Consider the following 15026-nt stretch of genomic DNA (forward strand, 5'->3'; position numbering starts at 1 on the left):
TAAACTCGACAACTCGGTGAATTGACTCGGATCTAATGGCGGGCAACTGACTCGGATCTAAAGACTTGCAGAAACTACTAGGGGCACTCTGTATCTCTTTTTTTCATCGACTGTAAAAGACGGACATATTACAAAATGGCCACTGAACAGAAAAGGGAAGAAGAAGAGCGGCAAACGACGAAGCTACCATTACCAGCCGAATGGAAGGGGAAGGTAGAAGAACAGTATCGGAAGATCAGAGAACACGCAGAGACTTACCCTTACGTTTGGGCTTCTTACATCTTCGTCTATGGTGGACTCGCCTTATGGACCACTTATCGATGGAGAAAGCTTCGGAAGACTGAGGATAGGGTTCGAGCACTGCAAGTGAGACTTCGTAAGCTAATTGAAGCCCAAGAATCTGCAAACTCAGCGGCTCCATCGGTTGATAGAGCAACTCCTGATAAACCCTCAAAACAATGGTAGCGTTTTGATCGAATTCTATTTTAATTACTTTTTGTTTCTCATTTGTTTGTTGCTGAACGAGCTTTCGGTCTGGGAGAATTTATTGGTTGGGTTTTCTCTGTGGAACAGACCAATTCGGATTTTCTGAGGATGAAGTTGTTGAAGGTATTCAAAATGCGAGAAGAGTTTGTGAAATGGGTAGGACCTAATTAACGGTTCACAACCCCCCCCCCTTTCTTTTTTGTTCTTTTTACAATTTTGTTTTTTTTTCTCCATCTTCATTGAGTTGAGGAGGTCAAAAAGTTGTAGAAGTTTGAATGTTTGTAATTCTGTGATCATTTTCTTCGCATAGTACAGTGGAAATTTAATAAACAGCATAAATTCAAATTAAATTTGTGTTATTCGTTTACCACTGAGGTGATTAACTGGTTTGGGATATTGATGGGTGAGCAGTGGAGTAAGAGAAGATAAAATATTGGGTTTTGATGTCTGCTGCTTGGGTGGATCATAAAGAATGTGAAAAGAAGTAATTGAAAGACGTCTCACTCATTTATATTACTTAATTGTTGTACAGAAAAAGTAGAAATTTTCTGTGTAAGTTGCATTAGTTGTTGATTTTAGTTAGAATGTTTCGATTTTGTTTTTGTTTTTGTTTCTACACTACCTTCCAACATTCTCAATCCAACAAGATGGTCCCTGAATGTTTTGCATGTATGGATTCTTAAAGCATGGTTCAAATGATATTCAAGGCCTATTTTTAAATATACCCTGACCATTAAAACTTTGTTTAAGAACCTTTTTGCAGAAAGAAGGGGAAAAGCCACCACTGTGATTGGATGGGATGGACAAGAATCATCATTCCAGAATCTGTATTGTCCTATAAATAGCCTCACACCATGGAAATGTTTATCAAGGAGCTATCAATACGGAAAAGAGTGAAATAAGAGTATCTGAATGTCGTTGAGGGTGTACTTCCCATTCAGTAATGATACCTATACAATTTAGATTTCAGATCCTTTCAAATGTAACTCTAGGGTTATCCTTCAGGAAGGCAAGAAGAAAATAAAATAAAGAAGATAGAACGCAAACAACAATAAATAAATAAATAAGATTCTATGTTAATTAGTCATGCAATTCAACATAACTGTCAAATTTATTTATCTATTCTCTCTAGTTTTTATTTTGAAAATGTTTGAGCATTTACATTCTTAAGCTTGTTGATGACTTCTTCCAAGAGGAAGGCTATGGACATGGCTATAGAGAGGCTTCATGGATTGGTCTTCTCAATTGTCTCATAGAGTTGCTTTTGAGCGCTTGGTGATGTCAGTGAGAATCATCAACAAGATTGGTAGGCAGACCCTGCATATCCATGGTTGTAGCATCATCAGACATCCCATCCTTTAGGACTATCTCATACTCTTCATCGGATATTGTTGATGACTCAGCAACTGAACCTTCCATCTGGTAGAAATAAAATAATATTGGAAATATGATTAGACAGGAAGAAAAAAAACCCATAGGAAGTTATAGAGGGTTGTTTTAACTGCTATAGCTCTTCCAGAGGCAACAGAAGTACCAACCACATCCATGTGGTTTGTTATACCTCATCTCCATGCTCCCCAGTTGCATCACTAGAATCATCTTCATCTTCTTGAAAAGCCTCATCCTCACTTTCAGATGCAGCCACTTCTTCTGCAAGCTGATCAAAACATAAGATTATTAGGTGGAAAAAAGAATCCAGAGATGAAATGATGAAGGATAATCGGTTATAATGTTACAGAACACAAAACGTAACATGTTCTGAGGTCACATTTCTGTAGAGGGTAGTAATCAATCATTGCTGTATGCATGAGGGTTTTGTTTCAGTTGTCAAACCAAATAAAAGTACCAGGCTGGCCTCTTGAAGCATCCACCATAATTACCTTGAACAGGAAAAACTTGTGGAAAAACTTGGTTCAGAAAAGATATCTTGTTGATAACTCAGGTTGGAGTTCACTGTGTCATGCTGTGTGCCTGCATTTGCATAAACTTATGAAGACCTGACTTTGGGGTGTTGAGAAAAAACCACCACTAAATAAGAAGCTACTCTTGTTTGGAAGAACAATCCGCAGGGAATCTAAGGGGGTGTTTGGTTCGGTACAAATGGTGTATGTATCGGATATGAATGTCAATCTTTTGATAGACATTTTTCTGAATTATGTTTCTTTCTGAAAAATCGTTTGGTTGCCTTGAGGCTAGTACATGTTTCTCGCGGGTTGAGATATTGGCTTCCGTAGAGAACGTCTTTCTGCTTTCTCCTTTTATACTAGGTGGTAAAAAGGTTGCTCAAATCTGAGTTTAAGTGTGAGGTAAACTCAGATTTGGAACACATTCTTTGTAATATGGTCATTCATGGAAAGTATGATGCTCACTTATGAGGATCATCCTAGTGGAACCAAAAAATTCCAAAAATTAAGAATTATCATTCTAAAGAATGTCATCCCAAAGATTTACCGAACCAAACACCCCCCCCTAAGAAACCTTGTTTAGGCTGCTTTGAGGGAGGAATCATGAGAATGCTCATTTATAACAGCTCAAAAGCCCAGACTGACCTGGTACCATTTCACCACACCCAAATTTTCAACTAAGAACTAAGCCTCCATCTATATGATTCTGGAAATATATTATGACGCATGGAAGATAAAACTTATACCCACCCATTTATGAAATAATGGCAATTATATTCTGGAAACTAGATAGTCTGTTTGAGCAGTTTCCATAGAATGAATGTTAGGGGAAAGTATACAGTTGTGAGGTTTCCAATTTCTTGTCTGATGTATGTTGCTTTTAGGCACAAGAAGGATAATAATTTCATCACCATGTGGGTCATGCAAGCTAATCTCTATCATTTTCTGAAAGAGACCATGTTAAAAAGGCAAAAAGTCTGGGGAGCGACATACTGATTAGACCATATATGTCCAATGAATTAATTAGCAAATTTTATGGTGCCATCTTTCATAGCCAAACATTGATAATCATCCAAATCTTTTCCCTTCAAAATGTCTACAAAATTCCTTGGGTCAATTGGTGCAAACTTTAGGTTCACAAGTACCATGTTAATTTATGTCCATATGACCCTAGCCTCTAACTTGAAATATGCAGTTATGATAGAACTAGTTTTTAAAACAGAGCAAGAAAACATCATTATCTCCACTCACCAAAAATAAATCCATTGACCATGAGTTAGATGTTTTATAAACAAATTTGCATCCTTCTGGAATTATCCAGTCTCACTTATCTAATAATATCCTTTAGCATCACTGTTAACCTCTCCAGATGTTTTTCTACCAAGTTATTATTAAGCTGGGTGGAGGGGGTAAGCATGGTGTCCTAGAGAGGCAGAGAGTGTAATATGAGCCAGGTAAAACAAGATGTTTGAGGTTTCTTTGATAGAACTTCAATTTCCAAAAACAATTCATACCAGAAAACAGATTTTTCTTCTTTGATGCTCATACCAGAAAACAGTTAAGAATCACATTTATTTAGATTTTGGATCACCAGTAAGAAAAATTTTTGAGTTTGAAAAATCTCGAGAAAAAAATAGAAAGTAGAACACCAAAAGAATTATTTCGGTAGAAAGGATGCTGAATACTTTAACCTTCTGGCTAACTAGCACCATTGTGTAACTTAGTTATATGTACTTTGTTCATGAAAACACAATGGCCACCTATTATACTAATGTTTAGGTTAAAGAATATTATAATATATTCTGCCAGCAATTATACCATATGTGGATGGTAGCACATAATTGCCAAAGCAATCACTGGAGGAAATAGGAAAGCATTCCAAAATCCCTATGTCAGTATTTATAGCTACTCCTCAAACAGAAGAAATAAGACCAATAAAATACAAACATACCTCCTTCGCATGCACTTCATGGTGAAGAGATGAACTTGACAAAGAAGAAAACTGAGTCATCGGTTCGTCACCATCCACTCTAGGATCATTTAAGCTGCCTATGTAGCTTGTACTTTCTGTTCCATTCAGCCAAGAACCTACCCCAAAATGACCAAACTGTACATTAACAGGCTCAGCTGCATGAACTTGGACTGGACCATAGATTTGATACACACTCTCACTAGGAGTAGCAGCACTAGATGGATGGATCTCCCTAGTGTTAGCTACAGGCTGAAATGGCCAGGCTTTGGCAACTGAACCATCAGAATTTACTATAGCCATGTAACGCCGTATCGACCCTTGTCTCTGGATCAATCGGAACATTCCTTTTGAACTGATAGAATTTGCATTACAATGCTTGCAGTATTCCTCACATACAACTTTAGCAGTGTTTGTAGCAGCATCATAGAAGGAAGCCCCCATCTGCTGCCTCCTCAAACAGCTAAATATTGTTGAGTGTATAGATGCCACACTTCGGTCCACATTGGTATTTTTAACCTTTGGAACCAAGTGCTTGTCAGCCCTTTTGCATAAGTAGTCTTGTATTGTACGTATATTGCTGATGTACTTTACATACTTATTTTTGGAAGGATCCAAGGTCATATATTTTGCTCGAATAGCAAACCTTTCTATGTGCTTCTCCTCATCTGAAATGCATATAAGGAAAGGAATTATGGAAGGATGCTTCTTCATAAGCCCCATCTGTAACACAAAAAAAGATGAAAGAACTCAGTGTTGGAAGGGGCAAAAGAAGAAGAAGAAAAGAGAATTGAACTTGGTCTATGACTTAGCCCAAGTACAAGTCAACCAGGCTGCTTGGAGATTCAGTCATGTTTAAAAAGTAGTAATAACTAGAAATGGTGGTGGTGTGATGGCTGTTGTGTCACACTGGGCATAATGGCCCACTCATATCTGCCACCTGCCAGCCCCTATGGAAACAGTGAGAGATGGTTCACATTTGGTTTAAGGACAAGTCATTTTGAACTCTAAGACAACACAACCCCCAACAATTGAGAGAAAAGTTGAAGATAGAAAGCCTAGATAGGATAAGATGATAAAAACCTTGGAAGGAAGGATTACTCAATCCTTGTGGGCTTAAATGTAAAATCGAGCTAGTCTTTTCAAAAGATTTCTCCACTCAGTTTACCAAATACGTGTGACATCCAAGGGGGGTACGGTGACATTTACAGAAATTAACAGTGAAAGAGCTATAGGGATATTTTCCATTTAGATGTTGAACATTGAAATAACATGATGAATCAAAAGATGTTTCCTTTTTTTTCCCCAGCCCTTCCACCCCTAAAAATAAGGAAAACACATCAAGAGTCAAAAGGAAATTTACCACAAAATTTAGGCTTAAATGTACACCCTCAATCACTACCGATTCTTTGTGCTCTTCCCAGGCCATGATTAGTTTGTCAAGACTGTCAATAACCATTTCACTTTGTGCCTTATATCCCTCAACTGCCAGTACCTTGGACCCAACTAGCTCAGTGGTGAGATTGGATTCAGCATTTCTTTCAACAGAATCATTCACTTCTGTATGTTTTCGATCTGCTTGACCTGCCCCTGAGAAGTTACAGCCTGGTGCATCATCTGATCCTTGTATCATTCTTGCTGATTCCAAACCACCCTGGCCATTAAAAGGTTTAGATAACATTTTAGCTTTCTTTTTCCTCTTTGTTTCTGCCACTGCTACAGGATCCAGGAACTCTCCAGCATGATAAGTAGATGCCCACAATAATGGGTTTTCTTTTTCATCAAAAAAGCTCCTCATTGTATGGCGAATAGAATCAGTAGAAACAACTGTTGTAATGCCAAACGTGCTTGCCTGCACATTAAAATAGAGGTTTATAACCATAAACACAAGTAATGCACTACTTGGAACATGAAATTGTAGATTCCTTTCAATTAAAAATACATATTTGTGTCACCCAACTTTGAGACAGAGACAACAGAAAATTTAATTATCAAATCCGCGGAAAACTAAGGCACGAGTGACTTCGACATCTTAAAAGTGACTGAAAACAAGCAAAAAACAGCATATGCTGAAATGGGGACAGAAGCAATACTAGTAAAGTCGAAAGAGTTGACTTTCCACATCCACTAGTTCCGCAAAGCAAAATGGTAACTGATTCCTTCCTTTCACGAAGTCTATGACAATGAACAAACAAAGTGTATCAGGAAAATAAAATACATGAATTACATGTAGCAAGTTTGATGTAGCGACTGAATAGCCATTCAAGAATAGGGAAGCCACTTCTAACTTAAAACAAAATTCCAACTGAAATATGTACTAGTAATTCAGTTCACACATATCATGCGGTCAATGAATATTATCTGAGAAGTTGCCAACCACAATATGTGATTTGATTACTGAAATAAAAATTGAACAGAGGTTACCTAGTCATGGGAACATTCCATTGACTCTTTTTAGTATAAAACCTTGAAAGTTTCCAAGACAATATACTAGCTTCCAAAATCCAAATTTTTGTAGTTTGTGTCATTCTGACCTAAATATTTATTCCAAAGAGACCGCATAACCAGTTAGAAAAACAAAAGCATTGCATCCATTATCACGGAACAATCTTATCTCATATCGCAGTTCACCAAACACAAATTAGAAAGCGAGGTACTGCCTCTTTCAAATATATATGTGATCACCTAATAAAAGGCAACTAAGCCCTTCAGCAGTCCTTCGTGTCAAAGGAGATGGAATACCTATGAATTTATCCCTTTTGGTTTCTCATTCTCTATCGACATTGTAGAGCTAAAATTTGGTACAAGTTTTTCAAATCCAGTTTCCATCTTTTGAGTTTGAAATATAATTAACTTGGAAGGCCTCAAGGTTCACTTTTGTAAATTATTATCCTGAAATCTGGGAAAATCATCATATCCAATAACAAAAATAGAATCCACATTGGTAGCTGTTGGCATGCCAGATAACAGATTCTACCTGTGCTTCATGAAATATTAAGTTGCCAGGTTTATTGGTCTTTGGTTTTTCAGACACTCATAATTAAAACAGTTTGAGATGAATGTTGCTGATTTTCCCATCTTTCAAAGAATGGTTGAGAGTCTTGAGACTAGCTTATGTTTATGATCATCTCAAGTCATCCACAGATCCTGTAAGATGGATGAATATAGTATACTTAGAAGACACAGTTTGCCGATGGCGAAGGCTTTCTGGTATGTCCAACAAACTTCCAACTTTTAGATTCTGTAATTAGTGGACATTGGTTTTATTTTACATTATACAATCAGAGAAAATAGTTCCTAGCTTCTTCAATGTAAAAAAACCTTGAGAATAAGGAATCAGTAGCTCCAAAGAACTACTTCCCTCTATGCAGATGAATCAGAACTCAATCAACCTCTGAGTCTGTCCTGACACAACAAAAACATACTACAGTAAGCCAGTCAAGACAGTTCAAGTAAGTAAAGCAGGGGAATGGAACTTTGAAGGAAGAACTTAATAAGATTGGGGTAGCATTTTAGAGAATATGAATACTGATCAACTGAAGAAACCAATATGATGAAGAAACGGGTACAAACATCACACTTTCTTTCTATTAGGTAGAGAGGATAATAATTAACACAATAAAACTAAGCATAAGGAGCTTTTAAATGCCACTTGTGTTTCACTACGTACTAATTTAGTTGATATATTGTGCAACCAGAAGATGCCACAAATATACTCATCAACCATCTATGTGAACTACCAACTGGAGTTGGCAAAGGTACCTGCAACCAAGGATGATATCAGCACGTTGGCTTGGTCCCACATAACGATATTCTTCAAGACAATGGCATATGATATCTAAGAACTGCCCTCTCTCCACCATTACAGTTGCTTGTTTCTTATAATTTTCGTAAGGGTCATCGATTTTTCCTGTGAAGAGTTCCTTTGCCATGTATTTTTCACAAGGTTGATTCCAGTCAGTTCCAATATTCCGCAGTCCAGACACCAAACTACCTTTCTCTTCAGTGTTGAGTGTTGATTTCAGGTTCTCACCCTCCAAGATGTCAAAAACTCGTCTACTTATCTAGTGCGACAAATAGCATCATAAAGTTGTAAATATACTGATTAAAGAAAGCTCACACAGGAGATAAAGATGTTAAAATAAGACTATGATAGATTGAAATAAGGGGGGCCATTATTGAAAATTAAGATGGGACAAATTCACAAACCATGAGGACAAAATAAAGCATCTCATTACTCCTTGCGCCTTGCTAGAGAGAGAGAGAGAGGGATTTGGTACCTGGAAAGCATGGTGCACTTTGCATCCCACTAACTGTAACAAACTTTCCAAAGTGCTCCTTGTATACCAAAATGTTGCATTCAGATGAGAACAGCATGATGAAGCTACTACTCTGTCATGTCTTCCAGTGTCCGCATTGCTCTCTCCATCAAATACAATAATGTAGCAAAGTTCTTGAACAGACATCTTCAGAAATTCTCCAGTATTAAATTGAAAAGTAATTCTATAACTTAGCTATTGAAACAACCAAAGATGCCAAACATAAGATTTTCTTTATATAGAGTTCAAGAATATCAAACCCTAAACCTGATATCAATCATAAAAAGTGGAGATTCTAAATGACTCAAACTGAACTGACTACTGAGACACGAGTAGTATTTGAACCACAATAGAGAAGCACATGACGATTGCTACACATGGTGACGTTATTCATATCTTTCCATGAGAAATCAAGTACCAAATGGAACTCAAAAGTACTCTATAAATATGCATTTGCAGAAAAGAACTGAACAACTCAATTTGGAATTCATCAAATGAAAATTAGTAAACAAAGGGTGGAAATATTGCTAATAAGTGATTAATTTCGTTTGAACTCTCAGATCCTCATATAATCTGGTAACAGAATTAGAATTGAGCAAAAAATATTTGATTTAAGTAAAAGAGGCAGAGAAGTCTCACCCTGAAAAAGAACTGATATGGGGGTAACTGGTCTTGATCTTTTGCTTCTGAGTTGCTTAATTCGAACAGAGAACTTAAGAATTCCTTCCGAAGACAATTGAAACAAGTGGAAGACGAATACGATTCTTCATTCTTCTCAATCCAAAAAGAAAAAAATTCTCAAATTCTCCACAAGAGAGCTACTCTGTACACTGCTCCAAGCATCCGACGAGTCGTTTTCCCCCCAAAAGTCATGAGATACGTGCATGGTTTAAAAGTCGAATCGGATTCGGGTGAATCAGTGATTCCAGCCAATTCCAAGATCCTTGTGATGCCATAGTGGCTCGGGCGATTGCTATCTGGGTTGGACCGATTCAACCGAGTCGACTTGCCTGCATATCAGATACACATTACGAAATAAATTATTGTTTATTTTTGATTCTCTAATAAAATCTGAAATTTCTTCCCTCTCATCATGCACTTCAGTTGGAGTGGCAAGGGTAAGCCTTGGTTGAGGTTGGACTCTAGGAAGCCATGCATCGTGGATCATCTTTGGGCCCCACATGATCTTCCTTGTTCTTCGACAACCTTTCTGGAAGAATGATCTATGATGAAGAGAGAAAGTGAGAGATGAGGTGAAAGGAAGTAGCCCAGGGAAGGAGAAGAAGTGTAGAGGAGAGATCAAGATATTGAGAAACAGTAACGGTTTAAATGAAGTAGAGAGCGGGATTTAAATGAATCAGATACGGATCGGATGTGATTGGATTCTAAACAGATATAGATGCGAATCAAATTTGGATTTTCAATTATCTGTTTACTCTTTGATTTGCATAATTTGGATCTTCCTTCTCCCAATGGATACAATTTGCTCTTATTCCATCTTTCTAAGTTGTCTTAACTCTTTTCTTCATTCATTAGAACCTGAATAAACTTCAAGAACCCTCAAAATCATTAATTGATTATCTAATGGATCGAATAATTATTTTTCAAATAATTCAGATTTGAATATAGATATACTCTGATTGAAATAGATACCTCTAAATGGATATGAATGCAGATTTCAACAATCCAGTTACATTCCTGCTCTCAACTCTCAACTCACAAGTGGGCTTTGGGAAAAAGAAGATGTGGGCCTCTAGACCAAAACTATGCAGTAATCTTTGGGCTTAGGTTGATTTGTAAGACATGAAGATGGAAACCCAAAACCACTTTTAATTTCTGGCTCTTGAGAATACTGGATATGTAGAACAGCCACGAAATGTGGGCATCCTTGAAGGGATCTCTCTCGAAATAGAACATATGACTGTTGAATCAGACAATAAATAAGTAATTTTTTATCTGTAGCAGTTCAGTCGGTCTGTTCAGTTGTCCATCTTGCCAATAATCTTAAATATTAAGCATATTGTGATTTACTTTCTCTCATGTTCCTTCTCTTTTATTCTTAGGGAGTCCAACATGTTAAGGGATTCCTTAGCCTCAAAAGCTCTATCTAGTTAATGTATGATAGTTTGACCAAATTCTAGTATGTGGTTGACGGAAGATTGCAATCCCCAACTCCGTGTCCAACCTTTATAAATCAATAGATGTCTCTGAGAAAAAAAAATTATATTTCAGAGCAGGTTGAGTGGGTTTTGCCAGGATTAAACCCCAATGATCCTGCATCAGATTAACCTTGTTCTTGTGACTTACTTTTCTTTGTTTCAATTTTTGTCTCCACCGAATTGCCTATTAGACAATAGCATCATTTTCAAGCTTCAAGTTAGCTGCCTGGCCTCTCTATATCGGTATATATTGGATTATAACCTTTAATGTAATTTCCCTAAGAAATTATTAAACTAAAAATGATTATGGCAATTGCAGCTTTTTGGGTAACTGACAAATCAAGTGGTAATCATCATTTCTTCTAGTGCGTTTTATTCAACGGTGCAGTTCGGTTTCACATTGATTTCGAATCAATTCGAATCGATACACTATTGAACTGATTATACCTTAATTTAATTAGAGAAATTGGATAGTCCTAGCATTCTATATACATTCTCTAATGTTTTATGGTGGATTTGCACCATGTAAATTAAATAGCATTGTTTTTAGGGGAAATTAAAAACGTAACATGGGTATGTTATTTATCTAATTATGACAAGACATCAACCATCCTCTTAAAACTACAGTTAAGATATTGTTTAGAATAAATTCACGGGATAATTGAGTAAAATCATATTTTTTGTCTGTAAAATAAAAAAAGCAAGAATTCAACTGAGATTTAATATTAAAGGTTAAATCATCATTCAACATAACACATCTTCCCAAAATCATCGAAGATCTCTCTTCTCCAACCAGTTGTGGAAACTTTAGTCTTTTCATCATTTTGTTATTTTTCTGAATATAACCCACCCTTGTTACATTAATAATAAGCTTTTTTTTATTGTTTAAATCATAATCTGGGTCTAGATGTCAACAACATAGGTTTCTTCATTTGGCTTAAAAAGTAGGTCCTATTGCTAGTGCAATGGCTATGTGATCAAGTAGCGATCCCCAGCCCCAAATGTTATTATCATGTTGTAAAACTGAATTTGGAAAAAACATCAATTGAGATGTCGCTGAAAACATAGTCTTAAAATTATGTGGCATAGGTAAAAAGAAATGAGTTCATCAAAAACGTTTTCTGCTTTTGTGGTATATTTTAGTCTGTAGCTTATTCATTTAGATTCTAAAAGAACGAAACTAACAAATACACAAATATGGCAATGGGAAAAAGATCCGTACATGGTCGTGTGCCCCTATGCCCAGACACAGGGGTGGCAAAAAGACCGCCCTATCCCCCTTTGGATTACAAATGAGTTAAATTTAGTATATAGTAGCATTGGCCGGTTTTGCGAAGATATTTTTTGGATGAAAGGGATTAATGATACGAACACTAGGATAGCCTAGTGGTGGTAGCTTCGACTAGTGGAGCCGGCACTCAGGGGAGGAGGTTGTGGGATCAAACCCTGTCGTATGCATTGTGTGAGTGTGAGTGTGTGTGTATGTGTTTTCTTATTTATTCTGTACCCACCCATGGGTTGCCCAGATGGTTAGGACGAACTAAGGATTGTGTGGATTAGGCACACGGTCTTAGGTTCGATTCCCCATCTGTGTATATACGATTTAAGTGGAGATCACGGCGGTGGGTTACTGTGTTAGTCTCCCCAATGATTAGTCGAGGTGCGAAAATATGAAAGTGTGAGATGGTAGTGACCAACAATCGACCAAATCAACAACATTCAGACTACATAATTTAGTAGGGTTGTAGGCGGGCTGAATTAGTGAGAGGTGGGAAATGTTCTTCCTTATCTTCTCAATACAAAATTAGGGAAGTGAAATCATATTTAAAAAGAAAAAAAAGATTTTTTTTAATCATTATTGTATAACTTCCTTAAACTCTTACTAAATATTGTTTAGGCAAGATAACACTACCTGCTTACACGGTCATTGTACCAGTTTGCAGATCAATGGAAGTCCACACAGAGGCTTCTTCAGCACATGAGGTTGGGGGCAGCGTAATCTTTTTGTGCTTGCCTATATATAGGTGTAGAGATATGCGAGTGAATAGCATTCTTTTTCCCATATTGTAATCATATTAATGAAATTTAAGTTGCCTTCTTAAAACTAAGGGATTTGATTGCAAAATACAACAAAGTTAAATAACGAAATTAAAATATATATTTTAGAGTTAAATAATGACTACAAAAGATTCTAGTTTACAAAAGAGGCAGCGATTGATCTACCATTTACCAATGTTACTTCTACTGTAAAAGAAAAAAACGATACCTGTTCCGATTGAGATAGTAGCCTGCCCTACCTTTATTTTCTTTGCAACTAGATATGGAGTCATCATTTCTTCTTCCACACATCACATTTTCTAGGCGTAGATGCCGGCTAGTGTCAGAATCTAACTGGTTATTCAGCTATTGATAGGTCCGTTGCATGAGGTAGTTCTAGAAATAACCACAACCCTTAAAGTGGATTGGTGCTATGGGCAAGTTGCAGGATCATTCCACTGGGCCATTGGACGTACTTATGGACCATCATCCTCCTCAGTCATGCAGACTCATGCATTATATTTTATTTCGAAAAAATGCATGAATTAATTGTATTCTTTCTTCTCTTTGGATCTGATTTTTCAGGATAGGAATTTTTTTTATGGGTGTTCATTCCTCCGCTGGATCAGGGTAAGGATAACTAACCTAGAGTTCGGGACTTCAGGTTATAGGGGAAAAAAAATTCAATCCTGAAAATTATAAGAAGAATAGAGAGACAAACAAAATGAGTCTCTATAAGGAGTAATGGCTTCTATCGCAAGTTGCATAGGTTGTGTGTCGCCTTATTGATATAATCTAAAGGTTAAAATTCGAAAGTGTGGCAATTTTGACTAACATGCCATCAACCACTAAAAGAAGAAACGCAAACAATCAAATCAATATATACTTCCAAATTGACTTAGACAAGGGGACACATGACATCAAATGGAAGGTCGAGTTTGATATATGATCAATCCATCCAATTCAATTCAATGAAACCTCATTACAAACGTTATCTATCACTACTATAATGACATAGGTCGAAGTCTAATACAACTTTCTGAGTTTATTAAAAATAGTTGACGTTTATATAGGGCAAAAAGAAAGCTACATAATAACGTGGCTTCTACGACGAGATACAAGGGCAAGCAAATTAATCAACCCACCCCTATGAAACCAAAAATCAAATTAACCTCATCCAATAACAAAACATAAATATCCCATAGCCAATTTTGCAGACTCCCTAGACCCAAACTGTCATACTCCGTTCACACAGAACCGGGCCAATGATTGAGTTAACACCGGTTAACCCAAGCCTGCCAGGATCATCTGATACAGTATCCCACCACAGCATACACAACTAAGAAAGTATTCATCAGTTCAGCGAAAGACTTAATTTACCTGTGAATATTCTCATAATACTTGATACCCAAATTGTAATACCATAGTTAAGTACATGTGGGCCCGCATGCATGATATTTACAGAAAAATAATACAATTTACATATCAAGTACTCAAAAGGAATCATCAAAAATCAAATAGTACAGCTCAGTTCGGTGTCAAAGTAGAGCTCAGCTCGATATCAAAGGTTAGAGCTCGGCTCGGTATCAAGGGATAGAGCTCAGCTCGGTATCAGAACTGTGGTCCCGTAGCACAGCCCTCGTACGAGCAATCTGTGCCGTGCTCTAACTCTTTAGGGACCCACTAATCCTCTTCAGGGAACTCAACTGTGGGACCCGACCCGTGTTCTTCAGATGGATGACTTGCAAAATCATCTAAAAGAGGTATACACGTGGGATGAACTCACTAGCTCAGTAAGTGGAAAGAAGGACCACACAGCAGTCCACACAACAAATCACAACCATATGCACTATATGCTATGCAGTACATTTTTAATCACATCCACCTAAGCAATATTACTAAGTCTTTGGTTTAGTGCTACTACAACCACAGTGCGCGTATACTCCGGGTACGAGCCACGAACTCCATCCCGCGATACTCCCATAGGGCTGTCGGAGAAGGTCTACCGTGAGTACTCAAAAAAATAAAACATGCTGACCACCGGCTCTCAATATAAAGTAAATGACAGAAATTAAAGGTGCTGACTCCAGCAATTTAAAAGCAGTACGATTGGCCCTCTTGAATATACCACCGAGGTTGCCGACTGTCCTAA

General features: G+C 37.2%; 1 protein-coding gene and 1 long non-coding RNA gene across 3 annotated transcripts; one reads left to right on the plus strand and one right to left on the minus strand.

Moving 5' to 3' along the window:
* The first annotated feature begins 12 nt into the window (after positions 1-12).
* Positions 13-836, plus strand: LOC122084947. Its single transcript, XR_006141982.1, has 2 exons — positions 13-461; positions 574-836. It is a non-coding gene; the product is annotated as an uncharacterized LOC122084947 (long non-coding RNA).
* Positions 837-1578: 742 nt separating this feature from the next.
* LOC122083425 (P-loop NTPase domain-containing protein LPA1 homolog 2-like) lies at positions 1579-9390 on the minus strand. 2 transcript variants are annotated; one of them, XM_042651240.1, is made up of 8 exons: positions 9318-9390; positions 8640-8825; positions 8122-8423; positions 6453-6534; positions 5723-6211; positions 4342-5082; positions 2048-2143; positions 1579-1905 (listed from the first exon to the last, which is right to left on the minus strand). In XM_042651240.1, the coding sequence occupies exons 2-8, from the start codon at positions 8823-8825 to the stop codon at positions 1768-1770; spliced, it is 2034 nt and encodes a 677-aa protein (XP_042507174.1). In that variant the 5' UTR covers positions 9318-9390; the 3' UTR covers positions 1579-1767. The 2 variants fall into 2 exon arrangements, with proteins under 2 accessions (XP_042507174.1, XP_042507165.1); XM_042651231.1 differs by having other exon boundaries at positions 8640-8873; positions 9318-9349.
* Positions 9391-15026: the final 5636 nt, after the last annotated feature.

Source organism: Macadamia integrifolia, chromosome 1 (assembly GCF_013358625.1).
Source record: "Macadamia integrifolia cultivar HAES 741 chromosome 1, SCU_Mint_v3, whole genome shotgun sequence".
NCBI classification, from domain to species: domain Eukaryota; kingdom Viridiplantae; phylum Streptophyta; class Magnoliopsida; order Proteales; family Proteaceae; genus Macadamia; species Macadamia integrifolia.

Bases quoted from the DNA above. Each gene is read 5' to 3' on its own strand.
- LOC122083425 (XM_042651240.1), bottom strand. From the start codon at position 8,825: ATGTCTGTTCAAGAACTTTGCTACATTATTGTATTTGATGGAGAGAGC. The intron at 5,083-5,722 runs GTAAATTTCCTT...TTTGTGTTACAG, and splicing joins ATTTAAGCCTAAATTTTGTG to ATGGGGCTTATGAAGAAGCA. The intron at 1,906-2,047 runs GTATAACAAACC...TATTTCTACCAG, and splicing joins CTGGGGAGCATGGAGATGAG to ATGGAAGGTTCAGTTGCTGA.